At 45.1% G+C, this 20,925-nt stretch overlaps 1 protein-coding gene across 2 annotated transcripts in view; it reads left to right on the top strand.

Annotated features, from left to right (window-relative positions):
• The first annotated feature begins 980 nt into the window (after positions 1-980).
• Positions 981-20,925, top strand: part of ARHGAP31 (Rho GTPase activating protein 31) — a 127,923-nt gene continuing 107,978 nt past the window's right edge. The window contains exon 1 of one of the 2 annotated variants that reach the window (XM_034957151.3): positions 981-2,036. In XM_034957151.3, the coding sequence (XP_034813042.2) occupies positions 1,937-2,036 (100 nt within the window). In that variant the 5' untranslated portion in view covers positions 981-1,936. The remainder of the gene's footprint in view (positions 2,037-20,925) is intronic. The other variant, XM_003825142.5, reaches the window with a different exon arrangement.

A 20,925-nucleotide genomic window follows, 5' to 3' on the forward strand; every position in this document is an offset into this window, starting at 1 on the left:
GGAAGACAGGCCGTGGGGTCTGCAAAACTGCAAGAGTCGTCTCTCTAAAGAGGGTGCCTCCAAGGGGCCTGCCACAACTCAGCATCAGCCGTCCTTGCCATATGGGAATGCACTTGTAGTGTAACTAGATCTTCCATTTTTTCAAGAGAAGCCAGAAATTCAGATCTTATGTGAAATCTCTTAACTTTTTAATGCTAGCTACTAATTTTAAAACGTGTTAAAGCATGGTGTCTGCCAGCCAAGTACATCTATGGGCCAGATCTGGCAGGCTGGCTATCAAGTTGTGACCTCTGACATAGAGAAAATGTCAAGGGTCAAAGTTCATAGACTGTTAAGGTGATACATAGAGAGACAGTGACTGTAAAGGGATTCAGTACCTAAAATGCTACGGATGCAGCTTTGCCAGCAATCTGAGCTGTATGACATATGCCCCTATCCTTCAAGCCTGTATATGGATTTGAATTTATACAGGAAGTTTCATCTAATCCTCAAATGGTTAAATCACAAGACTTTGAGTGCTTTCTGTGTGCTGAGTACACAGAAGTTAAAGAATTTAAAATCTAACTGGAGAAGAAAAAAACATGCCCTCTTGAAACAACTTGAAACAAATTATGAAAGAACCTGGGAGACTGCTTTCTTCACATTTCATGTGTCAGAGGCATCTTAAATCCTGGTTTGTCCCCCCCAAATCACTTCCATTTAGAAAACTTTGCAGTAGTGTGTGTGTGTGTGTGTGTGTATGTATGTGTCTTGAATATGTAACCAGAAATCTGATTTCCTGGGCAGTGGTTACAAAGCTGCAGCCTCTCTTTGCCCAGGGGTATCTTTACCCCAGCGTGGGAGGGGAGTGAGCTGAGGTGGGGGTGCACGAACGCTGCAGAGGAGGTTGGGATGGGAGTGGCCGGCGTGAAGCCACTGCCTGTCAGGTTTCTCCGCTGGAGTCCCCTGTTTGTCTCTGTCATTACTCTTTAAGTATTTGCGTAGCAGACAGGCGGGCACCGAAATAGAAAGTGTCAAAGATACGATGACAATGAGGATAAAACCAGGGCAGAGGGTTCTGAAAGTCCCAACCAGCACGGTCCCCGCAGAATGCCAGCGCACCTCCTCCCGCCACTTCAAAGAGCCGGCTCGGCGGGGCAGGAAGCGGCGGCTGCGGCTGCGGGTCCTGCGAGGAGAGCGCGATTTCCTCCGGGGCTGCCCAGTTATCTCTGGAGTCGCAGAACTGCTCTCGGGAGAACGCGTTCTCTACCCCAACCCCGTGCTCCTCAACCCACCCACCTACTTCCTCTAGCTCCACACACTCACAAGCACCGAGCTGCCAAAAATTTCCACCCTCCGCCCCCCTCCCTAGCTAACTTCCTTCCAGCATTTCCTGAGCTGGATGATCCTAGGATTTGTAAGACAGGAAAAAAAGGAAGGCGTGAGGGCGGGCAGCAGGGACAGGATGCTTGTTTTTCGCTCTACCAAAGTCGTCTGAAGGCGAGACAGCGGGCCCAGGGCGCAGGACCCACCGCAGCCCCCTGGGCAGTCTCCTCGCCCCGCGTCCGCGTCCTCTCCGGGGCACTTAGGAAGGCGGGGGGAGAGCTTGCCCTCCCTCCTAAGCGGAGGAGAAACACCCGAAGACACCGCAGGAGCCTGTGAAAGTCCCTAGGACTCCAAGTGAGGAAGTGACACTCCCAGGCGAGCCGGCCCGCGGCTGCCAGTCTGCACGGCCTCGGCACGGCGGCCCCGGAGCGGCGCGGGGTGGATCTCAGGCTCTGCCGGCCCGCGGCCCGCGGGGTCCATGCGCAGGGCCCCCAGCCCAAGTTCTTCCATCTTCCGATGCGGCCCCCCCGAGCCGCGGGGCAGCCGGTGATCTAGCCCGGGAGCCCATCTTACAGCGGTGCCAAGCAGAGGGGCGGCAGAGACGGAGGGGCAGCCTCTTTGGGACTAACTCATGAAGAACAAGGGTGCCAAGCAGAAGCTGAAACGAAAGGGAGCCGCCAGCGCGTTTGGCTGTGACCTGACGGAGTATCTGGAAAGCTCGGGACAGGATGGTAATGTGCCTTGGCCTTTCTCCCCCGCCCCCCCACCTTCTTTTTGTTTGAGGGAGAGACGGACTCTCTCGAGTTGTGTCAGAGTCGGTTCACAAGTTAATATATTCCAGGCCTGTGCGCTCATTGCACTTTTTTTTTCTTTTTTTTTTTTAAAGAACACAAACGATTCTTAAGGTGCACAGCGCTGCTGTCCCGACGCGCAGAGGCTGCTGTGTCAGTCCTTCCGTTTGCCTCACACAAGCTGTTAATGGGTGGTACTGCCGCAAGTTTACCGGGCCACCTCAGGGGATGGGGGTGGAAGCTGCAGAGGTCCCAATCCTAAACTTGGCACGTTGGAAGGGAGGGAGGAGGGGTGAACATGTGGGATGGTGATCAGTGGTCTTCCCTGGGTACAAAATCATGACCGCCTTAGCTGTCCCTCCTGGGCTCTCCAATTTCGTCTGCTCACATCTTTTTTTATTAATGTGTTAGAAGGCAGTTGCGGGTGGGGGGTGGGGGAGGATCCTGGCTGGGGGAGTGGTTGCACAAACATTTCTGAATTTCTGAGCTGATGCCAAATCTATAGTACCTCCACCCCCTTTCCACAACCCCCTCCCCGCCCTGCAAGACCTTTTCCCTCCTCTTGGCTTTCAGATTAACATTTGGTGTGTCAGACAAGAAGAGTGTTGTAAAAAGGTCAGAGGGCCTCGATTTTTAAATAGTTTAGGGTAAGTAGAGAAAAGGAAAACTTCTCTGTTTTCAAGGTCAGATGGGGGTAGGGGGGAGTTGGGGATGGGGGAATCCAGCGGAGACAATTTAAACATTTGTTGGGGAAGGGGGAAAGAAAACACCATCTAGATTACAATAACAGCGTTTGAGCTTAGAAGTGTTTAATCATAGGAAAGTTGGAAAATTGAGCATTAAATGACTCCTTTTGTAAGGTTGACTGGTTTTGCACTTACCCTTGACAAAAAGGCCTTGTCTTCAGAAGCTTCAGCGAGAGGAAAATAGCCTACTATATGGGCCATGTGTTTATACATAGATAGATACAACAAAGGGGAAAACTAAGGGCTGTGTAACCGTGCGGAATAATTCTGCCTCCAGGAAAATAATCTCAAAACCTATTTGATTAGTCCATATCGAATATGCATTTCAAAAACAGTGCAATGCTTTTGTTTCACTTCTGTGTTTTGGGAGACTCAGCACCACCTAGTAATTTGCAGTGGTGTGATATTTCTGTGGTATTCTAGAGTTCAGTCTGCTGTGTCATTAGGACAAATAGCTTAGGATTTTAGAGCTTGGAGAACCACAGGTTTCAAAACTGACTCTTTTGAAATTGATGCATAACTTAACACTTCATTGAATCCTCACCAACCATCTGGAGAGGTAGATTTGAGATAAAAATCACTTGGTTTGAGTTTTTTTGAGTGTGAGAAAACTCCAAGTATGCCTCTTAACCACTATCGCCAGAAGTTTACAATGAAAGGTTCCTCTTCACCTATTTTTGCAGGGGCCTTCAAGTTAACCTCCAGGTACACTAGGAATGCTCCTGGGATGCCACCTTTCACCATGCGGGTGTTATTCTGGCCCCTCCCTCAAATCTGTGAGAGTTGCGTAGGGGTGCTTGCCAGCCCTGTTCGTTCTTACAAACTAATAGATTATAGGATGAGCCAGAACCCCAGGGTTCTATGAAGATACGTCAAAGGCAGCTTTAGGCAGCTGTTCTTTCACCTGCTTTATATTTTGGGCTTCTGCATATGTTTCATTTAGACAAAAAAAACCAGAGACTACTGCTTAAAAGAATGGCAAACCAGTACCCCGGGTTCCCCACCCTGGGGAGGGGGAAAAGAAACCCAGAGGGGTAAATTGGCCTGCCTGAGGTCGTACAGCTAATCATGAAGGATCAGAGGGCCCTCCCTGGCCTGTTAGGTTCCTCTGCCCTCCCTGGCTTCTGTGTCTAAGCCAACATTCTCTTCTAATGATATTTTCCCCCTAAATTGAAAGCAGACAGCCCTGCTACAGGATCAGCAAACTTTGAAGACTGAACATACCTGATGAGAGTTCAGCTTTGAAAGGAAACGCAACTGACCCACTTAATGATCCACACACTGTTATTGTGCTACATGGAAATTAGACATGCATAATATACTGCTTATGGAAATAAGAGTAATTAGAATTTATTTTTTCCCTCAGCTAAAACTAGTTGGATGGTTTTTTTCTGTATATTTGTGATAGTGTAGCATCAATGAACAAAGTCAGTGCTAATGGTTTTCTCTAAAGTAATGTTGCTTCTTTGTGGACTCTCTCAAACATGTATTGATTCATAGACAAGGCCTGGACTCTGCTTCTGGGAGGAAAAGCTGAGCTGGGCACTGGCCCTTTGCCCACCACCTTGGAAGATCAGCCCAGAATGCTGAGGGTGACAAGTCAGTGTGGTAACTGGGAGCCAGGGGGCTGGAGAAGGGCTCCCTGGAGTGACATCATGGTTACTGAACTTTGAAGGTCAAAGGTGGTGCAGTGGACCTGCAATGAGACAGGAAGGATAGGTTCAGGTTTGGGAGTACAAGGGGAGAAGACCAAAGATTTAGGGAGGCAAAGAGAGCTCCTGTCTTTGGACAGGGAAGGAAAGCCCTGAGCTGGAGTGGAGGACAAAGCGGGGTGATGATGAGCTATGCTCAGGGCATCTGAACATGGGGACGCCACATGCTTGAGTGGGAACTCTGGAGAGACACAGGCTGAAGACAGAGAATGAATGTCATATGCTTCTGTAATTTGCTGAGGCTCAGCCCTGCTACTTTCAGCTGGACAAATCTGACAAGGCTGGGTGTGTGGTTTACAAATAGGTGTTCAGCTTAGGGCAGGCATTGCTCAGGTCCAGTTGTCAACCTTAATCTTTGGGAAGCTGATGAAAAACAGAAACCCTTTCCTTAGAATCACACACACACGCACACACACACACACACACACACACACACACACCGTGTATGCAATTTCTGCAGGTATCTACATAGATGCCAATTTCAGACCCTGCTGTGATCACCCCTCACTGGCTACACAGGGGGGCCTGATATCCAGGACCAATTTTCCCCCTTCTTTGACCACTTTTCTCTAACTTGGTAAGAAGGGAGCAATGAACACTCTTAGCCAGGTAAGAACACTCAAGAATGGCATGAAGTGGCTCCTGGCAGACTTGCCAAGAGCCTCTTGCACTTCCCCTCCAACACAGTGGCTGCTGCCCCCAACCCCCAGCTCTCCCCTGGGAACCAGCTAACTTTCTCTTCCTGTCTGGAATAAAGGGAGATCATCCCTTCCTTACTGCTGCTGCTGAAAATAGTATAGTTTTCTTTTTCTTTTCTTGACCACTGAATAAGAAGGCCCTTGCTTGCAGCTGTATAATGAAAACCACATCATGTTGCTGTCTGTGGTTGGGAGGTTGTGGGTGAAGCTCTGCGAGGTCATAATGTGCCCATGGTTGTTTCCTACCTCTCCTTCATATGCCAAGTGTTCTGGGTCTTCTATTAGAGCTTGGAGATGGTTGGGGCCAGGAGCCAAGAGACAAGTAAGAGAGTGTTATAGGGAAAATTATCTTCTTCCTCTGGGTTGGCTTTACTTTAATGGCTGAGGATTTTCTTGCTCTCTGAGCAATCTTTGTTTATTTTACTCACTCCCTGGTAAAAAGTGATACCGAGCTTCCAAGTTGACAAAGAAAAGAAGGGGCGACGATTGTGCCAAAAAGGGCTGCAGCCACGTGCAGCCTGTTCGCTGCACCGTCTGCGCCCAATGCGTGCCCAAGGACAAGGCTATTAAGAAGTTCCTCATCCAAAACACAGTAGAGGCCACCGCTGTCAGGGATATTTCTGAAGCAAGCATCTTCACCGCCTATGTACTTCCCAAGCTGTATGTAAAGCTACATTACTGTGTGAGTTGTGCCATTCACAGCAAGGTAGTCAAGAATTGATCTTGTGAAGCCTGCAAGGACCAAACACTCCCACCCTGATTTACATGTGCAGGTGTTGCCCTACGGCCTCCACCAAAGCCCATGTAAGGAGTTGAGTCCTTAAGGGCTGAAGAAAAACTGTTCTCTCTAGAAAAATAAAATGGAAGTTATACTTAAAAAAAAATTAAAAGGTGATATTGCTTGCTCTGGCCCCATGGCTCTCAGTGATGGCAACACATTAGAATTACCTGACAGTTTTAAGAAAAAAATGCTGTTGCTCAGACCCCTCTAAGAACAATGAAATCAGAATCTTTTTTAGAACATGTGGATACATAGGCAGGGTTGTAATCTCTGCTCAGATTACAGACCATTTTCCCCTGGATAAGCAGCCTTAGCCATTCAGAACGCACCTTCTGAATGTTTGATAAGAACCGTCAGCCTTTTTATTCCTAAAATTTTTTTCCTAGTTCTTACCGCACTTGAAAAATACACATTAATATATATATGTGACATATCTTTCATATATAATGTATATATTTGATTTGAGGCATGACAGAGGGAGGGTTCATAACAAATAAGTGCCCATTCCAAATATGACTTTAAGCTTGATGAGAGTAAGCCCTGGTATTTCAAAGAACAAGGATAAGGCAATGGGAACTTTTAGATGTGACTCTTCTACATTTCTGAGGCTAAATGATTCTCTTTCTTTATCTATTTAACAAGGCATTGTGGTAGATACTGTGGAAAAAAAAGATGGGCTGCAAGCTCAAGAAAGTTACAGTCTAAGGGATATGAACAAACTTTCAGATCAATTAAGCTTTGAAGTTAGCTGTCATAGCTGAAGGAAAAGCTGAAGAAGAAAATTTGAAAGTTTTGATCTCCAGTTAAATAGACAAGATACTCAAACATCAACAGCAGCAAAGTCTTAGCAAAGAAGGTAAATATTTTCTGTTCAAGAAAAGATTTAACCTTGAATGGAGAATGAAGGCAGGGGTTTTTTCTTTGGCTTAGCTGCTTCCTTTCCAGCAGCTTGCCTGGCACATCGTGGTCACACCTTCCCTGCCTCACTCTTCATCCTTTAGGTCTCAGCTTTGGAAGATTCTGGAAACCTCCGATCCTCCTGAGGCAGATGCCCCTGCTGGAGGATCCTATTAGGAGTTTTGGAAACTTACTGCCTGGAATAGAATCCCAACTTTGCTTGTTCCCAGCTGAGTGACCCTGGAGCCAGTTATTTACCCTCCCTGGGTCTCAGTGTCCTCACTCATGAAATGATAATAAGATTGATACGAAAATAAATGAGTTAATATGGGTAAAGCACTTAACAGAGGGCAAGCACATGGTAAACCATAAGTGTAGCTATTATCATGGCACCCTGAGTTTAACCTAGCATCACCACCTACCATCCAGGACTGAGTGGATGAGGCTCCAATTAAATGAGTAAATGATATGATAAGATGGAGCTAATCCATCACCAAAAGGGACAAGAAGCAAGTTGCTTGCCCTACTGAATGAAGAAGCCAATTTATGCAAGGATTTCTCAGAGTCACTGCAGGGTGGATCATCAGTATACACTCAGGAACTAAAGGTCACCCTAAAATTAAAGGGCCCTCAAAAGGCTTAAGACACAGCCACAGCTGGGCATGGTGGCTCACGCCTATAATCCCAGCACTTTGGGAGGCCAAAGCAGGTAGATCACTTGAGGTCAGGAGTTCGAGACCAGCCTGACCAACATGGTGAAACCCCGTCTCTACTAAAAATACAAAAAAAAAATTAGCTGAGTGGCGGGGTCTGTTATCCCAGCTACTTGGGAGGCTGAGGCAGGAGAATCGCTTGAACCCGGGAGGCGGAGGTTGCAGTGAGCTGAGATCATACCACTGCACTCCAGCCTGGGCGACAGAGCCAGACTGACTCCATCTCAAAAAAAGAAAGAAAGAAAGAAAGAAAGAAAGAAAGAAAAGAAAGAAAGAAAGAAAGAAAGAAAGAAAGAAAGAAAGAGAAGAGAAGAGAAGAGAAGAGAAGAGAAAAGAAAAGAAAAGAAAAGAAAAGAAAAGAAAAGAAAAGAAAGAAAGACAGACACAGCCTCAGCTGAGTCCAGCAGAACTGAAGCAGAAGTCAGGTCCTGGATATGGAGCTTGTGGAGCAAGAACAGCAACTTCGTGGGCTTAAGTTTAGAGGGGCATCTCTGCATTTGGGCTCCCAGAGTGAAACAGGAAGAACCGAAAAAGGAGAATTAGGCTTTAAACGTGGAGCAAACTGACTGGCTAACTTGAGGCCGAGCTGTAACTTACTCTGTGTAGTCTGGAGATGACAACCCACACAGAGAATAGAAACAGCCACTTCCACATGCCTCCCTTCTGCCCACTCTTTAGACCTCTGCCAAGAGCCCCTGGGCCACAGAGACAGCCTCACCCTTTCTCCTCCCCTTTCTACCCCCACTGGCCGCCATCCAGATGCCTTCCAGCTTCAGGAGGCCCAGGCTTTGGGGCTGCTAAGGAAGCCCACTCCCTTGTTGCCTCAGCCCTACCCTGAAGCTAAGAACAGTCTGCGGGGTGAGGGAGAGCTGAAGGCCTGCTTTTGTGCTGGGACAGAAGGAAACATGTTGAAACTAGGAACACATTTTCCCATAGCTGATGCTGTAAGCGGTGGACACACTCTCCAGTGCCATTAGAGCTGTAGTTTTTGATGCATTTGCTTCATCCTCCTCCCCTTAGCCTGTTAGGCATCTGTGGGCTAGCCTGGGAACCTTTTCTGTAGGGTGGAAGCAGGTGTGAGGGGAAACACATTCCGAATTCCAAAAGTTGATTGATCACTGCTTCAAGTTCTCAAGCACCTGATGGGGACTGTTTTTTTTTACCAGGAATCACCTCGCTGCAGAGAGGTTTCCTGGGCTTTTGTGGCTGTGGGTGAGGCTCTGCAGCAGTGGGTGGAGAAAGGGGAGGGGGCTCTAAGTTCCAGGACTCTGGGCATAAGAACTGTCACTGCCCTGCCACCTCCCTTGCCATTAGCTAAGTCTAGCTAAAGATTCTGGAACAAAGTAGTGATAGACTCTTCTAGTTGGGGCTACCCATTGCTCATTTCCTCCAGAACAGACCACACTTGCTCTGAGCCGCCTTCCCACCCTGGCCTCTACATCTCAGGACTCCACTTCCTTCTAGTGGTTCCTTCAGACCAGCCTTGAGGCCCAGGAACATGGAGTTAGCTTTCTTCCCATTCAGTGCTTGCTGTGTATTTAAGCCAATGTGACATTTTCATACTTATCCCCAAGCTTCAAGTTATTTTTCTTTTTGACTATGGGTCCATGTCCTACCCAATTTCCTGAGCTGTTTCCCCCTATGCACCAACAGAAATGACACTCTTGAGTTGAACTGATCTTGCTATTTCTCCCCCAAGGGGCTGGCCTCAAGTACCGATTCAGTGAGGGCCACAGCCTGCTGGAACTTCAGGAGTCTAGATAGCACTCTCTGTCTCTCTAGACTTTGCCACAGTATACAATTTCAACTAAGGCTTCACATTTAAAATCCCTGGGAACAAACAGGCTGACTGTAATTCAGAGGAGAATAAGTATTGGTACTAGATTTTTTTTTCTAAGAGCAGAGTTTGATAGAGAAAGATGAAAACATCAGGCTGCTGAATGGCTGAAGGGAAGATGAGGAAGAGGAGGTCTCTTGAAGAGAAAGGACTTGGACATGAAGTCTGAGTCCCACATCAGGCCTTGTTGTTATTTTCATTGGTAGTAAGTGCTACTTGTCTGTGTTGATTGCTTACTCTGTGCCAGTCACTTTATACATGCAAAGTAATATTTCAGTATCTTTAAGAATTGGGCATTTTAATCCCCATTTTACAAAAGAGAAAACTGAGTGATTTAACCAAGTGATGCCAAGATTATAGAGATGGGAAAGGCAGAATTGAAATCAAGATCTGTATGACTCCTAAGGCCATGGTCTCAGGCATGAACCACATATCTTAGGATAGCATATTGCATAATTTGGCATTAACAGTTTTGCCACAACCTATGAAAAGTGATTTTGCTCCCTTTGCTTTGTTTTTCCCACAGCCTAAACCATGAAGAGTCATAATAATGATGGACATTTGCATAGCACTTTACCCTCTGCAAGGTGCATTTCACACACACGGATCTAAACCTACCAGCTTTGAAGCCCAGCCAGACCCTATCTTTTCCTCCCAGGTCCCTTGCCCACTGCAGCCACATCTTCTTCACCTCTTGGAATACCCACTGCCTTAGGGTCAGGTGTACCCAATTTGTTATGCATTCTACCTGTTGTTTTGTTCTCTAACACTTTATGTATGCAAATCGATGGTGAGTTCCCCCGAAGGCAGATCTGGTAGCTCACTGTGGCTCTCAGGGTGAGCCCCATGTGAGACATGCAGCAGTTGATTCATTAACCCTACTTCCTTCTTCAGAAAACCAGTGTTTGTGCCCTTCCAGGAAGCTCAGGACAAGGCACATTGCTGATGTGCTGGATTATCAGGAATCCAATTGCTTAATAGTCCCCACAGGGGTTCATAACTACTCCCAAATAGAAGCTGACCCAGGCTTTGCACAGAACTCCCCAGAAACACTGCCTTTTCCTAGTTTCTCACCAATCACTCCTTGGTATGAACCACATTCTTGGCAAGGCCCCAGAACCAACTGAGTTTCTGGGATCGAGTCTCAGGCACTCTTTGTTCTCGTTTAAGTTTGGTTGATGCATACCAGGCCCTGGTACCACGCCCATGGCCTGATGCTGGCCCAGAATGCCTTGTAGGCCCCCTTCCCACCACTACTGGAGGGAGAGGGGTGAATGTCACCCCTCCCCCCAAAAGCAACATATACCAGCTCTCGCTGTCATAGACACTAGAAAACAGCTTGACATATAAGCTAGGATTCTGGCAAACCGTAAATAAATCTATAGGCTATGTGAAGGCAATTGAGCTAATTCGTGTGATTATGCATATTTCTTTCCCCAGCTCTTTTCATGTTTTTTTTGTTGTTGTTGTTGTTGTTGAGATGGGGTCTCGCAGTGTCGCCCGGGCTGGAATACAATGGCACGATCTCGGCTCACTGCAACCTCCACCTCCTGGGTTCAAGCGATTCTCCTGCCTTAGTCTCCCAAGTAACTGGGATTACAGGCACCCACCACCATGCCTGGCTAATTTTTCATATTTTTAATAGAGACACAGTTTCACTATGTTAGCCAGGCTGGTCTCAAACTCCTGACCTCGTGATCCGCCTGCCTCAGCCTCCCAAAGTGCTGGGATTACAGGTGTAAGCCACCGCACCTGGCCTCTTTTCATGTTTTAATCAGATCCTATCTGGAATGGGACTTTCAATTCAATGCAACAAGTATGTAATGGGATTCTAACGTGCCAGACACTGTTGGGTTTACAGAGATGCTCTCAAGTTGCTCCTGACCTAAAGGATTCAAAGAGGGAAAACAACTAAAAGAAGTACAAAGAAGAATGGAATGAGGGCTGTAGAGGATGAGCAAGCAGGGGATGTGCACATGTGAGGCAGCCAAGTGAGAAAGAACCATCAGACAGAGTGGGTTGTTTTCACCAGGGGAAAAATCAGTAAAATTATAAAACAAACATCATCTGACCGAGTTATGACAGCTATGGGAGGATGGGAGGATGGGGTGGTTGGTCTCTAGAGGCAGAAAACCACAGGGATTTGCCTGACACTTGGAATTGGTCACACCCTTCTGCACCCTGGGGAAGAAGAGGCTTAAAATCTGGGAAAGGCAGCTGAGGGTACTTAGAGTGGTGAGGCTGAGACTGGCTGCGGTGACAGAAGCCTGCCTTCAGCTGCAGGGGGAGTGAACCTAACCTCAGGAGAGGGCAAACCAGCTGATAATAACAAGAGTGACCTTTGATTTGGCTTATCTTGGCTTTGTCTATCCCTGCCCAAGCACAGAAGAATGGAGAATTCTGTTAAAATTAGCTGGGCTTGGTGGTGGGCGCCTGTAATCCCAGCTACTTGGGAGGCTGAGGCGAAAGAATTGCTTGAATCCGGGAGGCGGAGGTTTCAGTGACCCAAGATGGCGCTACTGCAATCCAGCCTGAGTGACAGAGTGAGACTCTGTCTCAAAATAAAATAAAATAAAACTTTTAAAAAATGATGCTAACTGACCCTCTGTTTCTTGATTAAATCTATCTGTATGGCATAAATGTCCAACTGCAGAGTCTTCCACTATATGGAAAGTTCTGTTTTGTCCCCATCTTATGAAGAAGGACCAACTCAGAGAGGTTAAGTAACTTGCCTCCTGTCACCCAGCCAGGAAGCGGTAGAAGCAAGACTCCAGCTGTGTCTGTGCAACATTAAATTCTCCTTCCATGGCTTTGTCTGCTCTTGACCCAACGAGACACAGCTATGCTAGCAGTAAAACAGGTCTGATATGCAGAGCTCCATTTTGCCATGCATTGCCAAGGTGATAAGTTCAGTAGGATTTAGTTAGACTTAATAAAACTTCTGGCAATTGAGTTCCCATCCCCAGTTTTTCAAAGTAAAACACTTAGGTTCCAAATGGCAGGATTCTAAACAGAGAGCATGCCCTGTTACCATAAGTAGCCCCTTCCACCACTTCTTTCCCATCTGTTTCCTGCATGCTGAGTATTATTGGGAAACAATGATGTCAACTCTTCCATATAAATCTACACCTCCCTGCCAGCCCCTCCCCTACAATGCATATTTTTGTTCCTCTTTCTGGCTTTTGTCTTGCTGTTCTGCTAAGGACTCATGCTTTTGGCGACCATTGTTGGCTTTCTTTTTAACAAGTTTTAGCTATTTAAGCTTTATTGTGGCCTTCAAAGTGCACATGCTTTTTGGGGCCTATATTTGGAAGATCCTTTGTTTGGCTAATAGCTAGAATATGAGCTTGGTGCTAATGGAGAAGAGCCATGTTGCTTTCTGGAAAAGCAAAGCCAAATGCAGGTCTCTGAATCAAGCTCAGAGCTGAGGACAGAAACGCTGCTTGGGTTGGGGGCCCTCTGAGGCTGCATTAAAGCTGTAGCTGCCCTGGACACAGAGCCTATAGCTAAAGGCCAGGAGAATATCCCCTTCAAGTAATCTGTAAACGTCCTGTTTTCCCCCCTCCTAAGCCTGACTTCCAAATGGGGCATGGTTTCCTCAGTTTTCCTTTCTTTAGTAACTCTAAAGACAATTTGGTTTCAGATGGAAAGGAGGGCTAGTTCTCTGGGTACAGTATGAGTTTTAAATTCAGAGTCCGAGAATTCTGGACCTCTCTTGTTAATCCTTGGGCAGCATTTCTCAAACTTTACTGGGCATAAGAAAGACTAAAAATGTAATTCTTGCTTTTAAATTTTAATTTTAAAATTAAATATTAGTCAAATTTAGTATACTACTAGAGATACTCTTCAAATGCAGTTTCGGACTCCTTGAGACAAAATGGACATCTAATAAAAGTTTTCAAATGGGGCCGGGTGTGGTGGCTCAGGCCTGTAATCACAGCACTTTGGGAGGTTAGGTGGGTGGATCACTTGAGGTCAGGAATTCAAGACCAGCCTGGCCAACATGGTGAAACCCCATCTCTACTAAAAAAATTACAAAAATTAGCTGGGCATGGTGGCGCGTTCCTGTAATCCCAGCTACATGGGAGGCTGAGGCACGAGAATTGCTTGAACCTGGGAGGTGGAAGTTGCAGTGAGCCGAGATCGCACCACTGCACTCCAGCCTGGGGGACAGTGTGAGACTTTGTCTCAAAAAAAAAGTTTTCAAATGGGTATTTGCATAGGTTGTGTAGTGTCTGGGTCCATGGAGAACATATGATTCTCCTGAATGGGTTCCATAGTTTATAGGGCAGCAAGCTGTAAAGTGCTGCTGCAAGTCAGGATTCTGAGGTCCAGTTCCTCAGGGATTTTACTTTTGTTGGTCTGGGGTGGGAAATCCACATTTTAAAGATGAGCTCCAGGTGATCTAATATCCTTGGCCTACTGATCTCACTTTGAGAAACACTGACTTAGCACATAGAAAGAAGCAGCTATGTGAAACGACATGATTTTTATTTTCTTCATTATACTTTTATATTGCCCAACATTTCAACACTGAAGATATATTTTTATCTTTTAAATCAGAAAGAAACATTTCTAAAATTATTGTAGGAATAGTGTGTCTTGAGTCATTGGCTTTTTCATAAATGCCCTTTGTTTCAATCTTTATTTTTAGAAAAAAAAACTAAGTCTGTTAGTTTTTTTTTTTTCATGCCTTAATAGATCCAGTATAGTGAAACCAATTAACCTATCCGCAGTGTGTAGCAGGGTGGTTGAGCATATGGTTTGTTTGCTGATAGACTACCATGGTTCACATTCCAACTCTACCACATGCTAGGTTTGTGACCATGGACAAGCTACCAAACCTCTCTATGCCTCAGTTTCTTCATCTGTAAAGTAGAGATTATGATGATAATGGTACCTACCACATAGAGCCATTATGAGCATTAAAGCAACTAGTGCACTGTTTGGAATTTAGTAAACCTTCCATACCTGTTAACTATGGTTATCATTTCCTTGAGGATTGGAAATCTTACCGTGTTTCAGCCTTATTACTAAAAGTGTGGTTCCTGGGTTATGCTACAGATGTGGAAGTTGAGAAAGCTGAGAACAAATATTCCAAGGCCCCCATCTATCCCTAGGGGTTTCTTTCTCTAAGAAATTCTCTTATATGTACACAATTATTTATTTCCCTTGGGTGGATGTATAAAAATGCTAGTTTTAAGATTCTAATCTGTTGATAAATATATCTGGGGTGGGAATGTGGCAAACTTTCTAAGTTTTATATTTCTTTAGCAATTAGAAAAAGAAAATAATCTAAAAATAATTCTTCCTCCCTTATAAAGTTTATGATAAAAAGGCTATAATCACAGTGACAGCCATCTAGCCTGCTAGTTTCCATCTGTATTTCAGGAGAGTTATAAATCTGGCAATCAAGTCTGTTTCCATCATTGATGGAACAATGTAAGTCCTGGATTTTTGCTGGGCCATATGACATCTCACATATGCCTATTTATTTGCCCCAAAACTGCATTTTGGAAGTTGACGGAATGAGGTAAATCTGGCTTGAGAGTGAATCCAAGTATGAATTAACAGCAAAAAAACAAACAAAAAAAAAAAAACTCAATCTTAGGCTGCAGGAACAGCAGCAGAGTATATAGATCAAGGGATCCATCCACACTCTTCAGGACTGGAGTCACGCACGCAGCGTTGTCTTTATTCTGGAGCTGCATTTTAACATGGAAGCTTGTACACAGAATTATATTTAGCAAGGTGATCAGAAGAGTGAAGGATTGTAAAATGCTACAGATGACAAATGAAGTTGCTGAGAGTGTTTATTACAGACAAGTAAATGCTGCTTCCTTTGCAGACATGACCATGCTGGCCTCTCTGGGTTGTGGTGTTTGTTGTCCCTTGTCTTAGTTTCCTATTGCTCCCATAACAAATTACCACAAACTTAATGACTCAAAACAATACAAATCTATTATCCTACAGTTTTGTAAGTTAGAAGTCCAACACAGCTGTCACTAAAGTCAAGGTGCAAGATGTATTTCTGGAGGCTCTGGGGAAGAATCCATTTCCTTGCCTTTTCCAGCTTCCAGAAACCACCTACGTTCCTTGGCTTATGGCACCTTCCTCCATCTGTCTTCAAAGCCAGCCATATTGCATGTCTTCCACCATTTGTCCAAAGTCATGTCTTTCTCTACCCACAGCTGGGAAAGCTTCTCTGCTTTCAATGACTTATGTGATCAGGTTAAGCCTGCTTGTATAATCCAGGACACTATCCCCATCTCAAGGTCCTTAACCTAATCACATCTGTAAAGCCTCTTTGTATAGAAGGTAACATATTCACAGGTCCCAGGGATTATGGCATGGACATCTTTGAAGGGCATTATACTGCTTACCGCCCTCCAGAAAGGTGTCGCACTGGGCAAATTGCCCATACCTGATGACCTCTGAAGTCTTTCCCAATTCCTAAATGTGGTCATTATATGATTTTTGTTGTTGTTGTTAAATTTTAGACAGGGTCTCACTTTATCACCCAGGCTGGAGTGCAGTGGTGCAATCTTGGCTCACTGCGGCCTTGACTTCCTGGACTCAAGTGATCCTCCCGCCTCATCCCCCCCAAGAACCTGGGACTACAGGCATGCACCCCCACGCCTGGCTAATTTCTGTATTGTTTGTAGAGACAAGGTTTCACGATGTTGCCCAGGCTGGTCTCAAACTCCTGGACTCAAGTATTCCACTCACCTTTGCCTCCCAAAATGCTGGGTTTACAGGTATGAGCCACCGTGCCTGGCCAATTAATCCAATTTGGTACACTGTTAGAAATACTCCCTAAATTCCATTTCCGATTGCTTGAAACAAAATGGACAAACGGAAAGCCCTGTATGTCAGGGTTTGTGGAGAACATGTCATTCTACTAATGAGTCTCTACTTTGTAGACTGCAAGTGTAAAGTGCTGCTGGCCTGTCAGTAATATGTGTTCAGCCTTGTTGACTGCTGAGGAAGCCACAGAAGTGCTGGAATCATGGCTCCCATCGATTGAGAACTTGCCTCTTGCCAGGCCCTGTGCAAATGTTAACTCATGTGTCTCTGAAAACAGCCCTAGGAGGTCAGAGAAGAAAATAGAGGTTGGGTGCAGTGGCTCACACCTGTAATTCCAGCACTTTGGGAGGTTGAGGCGGGAGAGTTGTTTGAACTCAGAAGTTCAAGACCGGGCTGGACAATATGGCAAGACTCTGTCTCTACAAAAAAAAATACAAATATTAGCCAGGCATGGTGGCGTGGGGCTGTGGTCCCAGTTACTCAGGAGGCTGAGGTGGGAGGATTGCTTGAGCCCAGGAGGTCAAAGCCGCAGTGAGCTGTGATCATGCCACTGCATTCCAGCCTGAGACAGAGTGAGACTCTGTCTCAAAAAAAACTATCCCCCCCACCACAACCACCAGCACCATGGAAAAGTTGTCTTCTGCGAAACCGGTCCCTGGTGCCAAAAAAGTTGGGGACCACTGGCTTAGACAACCACCATTTAGCGAGAGCACTTTGAGTTAGGTAATGCCTGTTGTAAATGCTCACATGCCTGGGAAGATTAAAGGCACTACCAACTGTTTTTTTTTTTTTTTTTAATCTCAGGTCTCAAAAAAGAAAACAAAATAAAATAGAATCTCAGAGAAGTGAAGTGATGTGCCCAAAACCACATAGCTGGTACTTGGCAAAGCCAGGGTTCAATCTAAGTCCTGTCTCAGTCCGTCACACTACACGGTCCCTTTCTAAATTATCCTCCCGTCAAGCTGACTGGCATTCACAGGAGAAGCAGCTAGAGAACAATAGATCACATTGGGTAATTGAATGCCTTGGCCACACAGGGAGCCCAGGCTCAGTCTTCAGGGGTCAAAAGAGAAAACCAGTTAGGGACTTGGCCTGGAAAAGCTTCCAGGAGAGCAGCCAGAGATGACACAACAACATTCTGTGGTCACCCAGTGGTGTGCAAGAAAGGAGATCCAGACTCCAGAACAGATTCTTAACCAAGTGATTCACCCTCCAGGGAGTTCTTGCCTTGGTAATATGGTGCAGATTGGGGGTCCCCAAACCTCAGGCTGCAAACAGGTATGATCCATGGTCCCTTAGGAACCAGGCTGCACAGCAGGAGGTGAGGGCAGGCAAGAGAGCATTACTGCCTGAGCTCTGCTTCCTGTCCGATCAGCAGCATTTCTAATAGGAGCGCCAATCCTATTGTGAACTGCGCACGAGGGATTTAGGTTGCAGGTTCCTTATAAGAATCTACCTAATGCCTGATGATCTGAGATGGAACAGTTTTATCCCAAAACCATTCCCCACCACCACCACCACCATGGAAAAGTTGTCTTCCAAGAAACTGGTCCCTGGTGCCAAAAAGGTTGGGGACCGCTGGCTTAGACAACCACCATTTAGAGGGAGCACTTTGAGTTAGGTAATGCCTGTTGTAAATGCTCACATGCCTGGGAAGATTAAAGGCACTACCAACTGTTTTTTTTTTTTTTTTTTTTTTTTTTTTTTTTTTTTTTTTTTTGAGACGGAGTCTCGCTCTGTCGCCCAGGCTGGAGTGCAGTGGCGCGATCTCGGCTCACTGCAAGCTCCGCCTCCCGGGTTCACGCCATTCTCCTGCCTCAGCCTCCCGAGTAGCTGGGACTACAGGCGCCCGCTACCACGCCTGGCTAATTTTTTGTATTTTTAGTAGAGACGGGGTTTCACCGTGTTAGCCAGGATGGTCTCGATCTCCTGACCTCGTGATCCGCCCGCCTCGGCCTCCCAAAGTGCTGGGATTACAGGCGTGAGCCACCGCGCCCGGCCCCAACTGTTTTTTTTAAATCTCACTGGTAATTCACCTAATCAACTTCCTTTTTCCCAACCCTAAATTGGAATTAACTGAAGAAACAGGCTTTTAAAGGGGAACAGACAGCTTTGAAGGATAGACATGCAGATGAAATGGGTAGGCTGGTGTGGTGCTAACCTCCAGCAAGGCAGAAAGTGGTCAATGAAGAGCACAGAAGTGACAGCCTATGTACCCCTCCGTCTGCCTCCAGCTCCCCATCACTCCTGTCCATTTTAATGCCAGTAGATTCCCCAGTTGACCAATCGTCTCCGTTCCCAGTGTTTCTGCCCTAGAGTAGACCTCTGTTACCTCTTACTTCCAACCGCTGTCATAATTTCCTCCCTTGAGTAAGAAGAAAACGAGCTCCTTGAAGACTGGCATCCATCCTCTGTTCCTCTGTGTATTAGGTGTCTGCAGGGCTGGTTTGTTCCTGCAGGCTCTAAGGGAGAATCTTGCCATTTCCAGCTTCTAGAGGCCTCTTCATTCCTTGACTCATGTCACCTTTGCTCCTCAGCCTCCATCCTCACATTGTCTTCCTCTGTCTGATCTGCGTCTCTCTTACGAAGTGATTACATTAGGACCACTCAGACAATCCAAAATAATCTCCCCATCTCAAGATGTTTAATTTGATAACATCTGCAAAATCCCTTTTGCCATATAAGGTAACATTCACAGATTCTAGGAATAAGGATGTGGACCTCTTTGGGGGGACATTACTCAACAAACCACAGTTTGTTTTCCCACAGGACATGGTTGGCTAATAGATAGCATTCACTTAAGAGAATAGAGTGGCGATTATGGGAGTGGAGGAAGAGATGGACATCAAATGCCACCATCTGCTAAGCACTTATCAGGCATTGGATCAGCTGGGACACTGGGAGGAACAGGTATTATCTGTCCTGGGGAGGGAATGTGGGAGACAGGGTCACAATCCCATATGATGGACGTATCTTCAACTGATTCTCACACAAACCACAATAGGAAGTAGATGACATCAGTTCTGACTCAGAGGAGTGGGATCTTAAAAGATGAGTGGAATCTGAGTAGTCTCTGTCTGAAGGGAAGATATTCCAGACAGAGGTAACAACATAAATCAAGGTAGAGTGGTAAAAACAGTACAGCAGGATCAACATTCTCAAAAGAGAACAAAGGCGACAGTATCTATCTGCCTGAACTCTCTGTTTACAGGAACCAATGGCTACTTGAGTGACCATTTTAAATCTTCCAGGGAAAAGAGAGTGGTGAAGACAAATGTGTCCGTTTAAATTCCAGACTGATAAAGGAAGGGGAAAGCTCACAAGAGCCACGTTTAAAACCACCTTGTCCTTTTTGTTGGTTTTGTTGTAGCTGTTGAGAAAAAATTGGACCCCCATCAGGGAATAAACTTATTTCAGGTGGAGAGAAAATGTACCTGGGGCAATTCTAAACCAGAGTTTCAAAGTTTGTTCCATTTATTTATAATTTTAGGAAATTTCATTTCACTCAGTCCTGTGGATGATAACTAGAAGGATGTTTAACGTTTCAAATCCAAGTTTTATTTGAGGTGAAAAACTTTGTAATGTTCCTTCTCACCCGCCTCCTGGTCACGCTTCTACTCCATCCCATCTCTTTTTCTTCCAGCCTTCTCTTCGTCTTTGTCATTTCCCCAATTTGAGAAACAATGCAGGATGTGATTTAATAAGGAATAAACACCTGACACAAGTACAAGCCGTCTTCTTCTCTTGTAAAATTACAAAAATAAAATAAAATAACAAAAGTAATTGTTAAAAACAACAACAACAACAATGTGATTTATAAAGTATAAAGTCCCTTCCCACATCCTTGTAGCCCCATTTGTCAGTTATCAGTCTAGACAGATTCATCTAATTCGGTATAATGGAGCTTTCTGCAAAGATGGAAACTTGCTCTATCTGTGCTGCCCAGTGTGGCAGCCACTAGCCACATGTGTCTGTTGAGCACTTGAATGTGGCTGGTGCTACCCAGGAACTAAAATTTTAATTTTAATAAATTTAAATGTGGCTAGTGGCAGTTACACTGGATAGCACAGAGACCTTTCTCTGTGTGTTTACTAAAAATTCACATGGAGATTGATATTCTTTGTTCTTTTCCCTCAAAAATAAAGTTATATCATACACATGTTCTGAAATATGCTATTTTCAAGTGAGAGTAGACCTTGGAGAACTACCCATTTTGTAACTATAATTTGATTTCTTTCTTTTTAATCACTGGATGGGATTCTACTGAATGGATGGTTTTTAAAGTGTTAATTATTTTTCAAATCAGATATCACATTATTGTTGTTTAAAATGTAAAAGACTCTAAAGAGTATAGTAAAAAAATTTCCTTCCCATCCCTGTCCCCAGCTTCTCTGTTCCTCTTCCCAGAATCAACTAGTGTTATTTTCTTGGAAATCCTTCCAAAGATATTTTGTGTATATACAAGCAAATATACATAAGTTTTATTTTTTAAATCATAATTTATTTCACCATTTGTGTATGAAGCTTTCTCTTTTTGCAAGTTCCTGTAAGATTTCACTTATTATCTAAATATTGATCACTTATCTATTGAATCTATGAGCCACGTATCATTTTCATTGATAATTTCTATTATCTATA

The sequence above is a fragment of the Pan paniscus genome, chromosome 2 (genome assembly GCF_029289425.2).
Source record: "Pan paniscus chromosome 2, NHGRI_mPanPan1-v2.0_pri, whole genome shotgun sequence".
Classification (NCBI taxonomy): domain Eukaryota; kingdom Metazoa; phylum Chordata; class Mammalia; order Primates; family Hominidae; genus Pan; species Pan paniscus.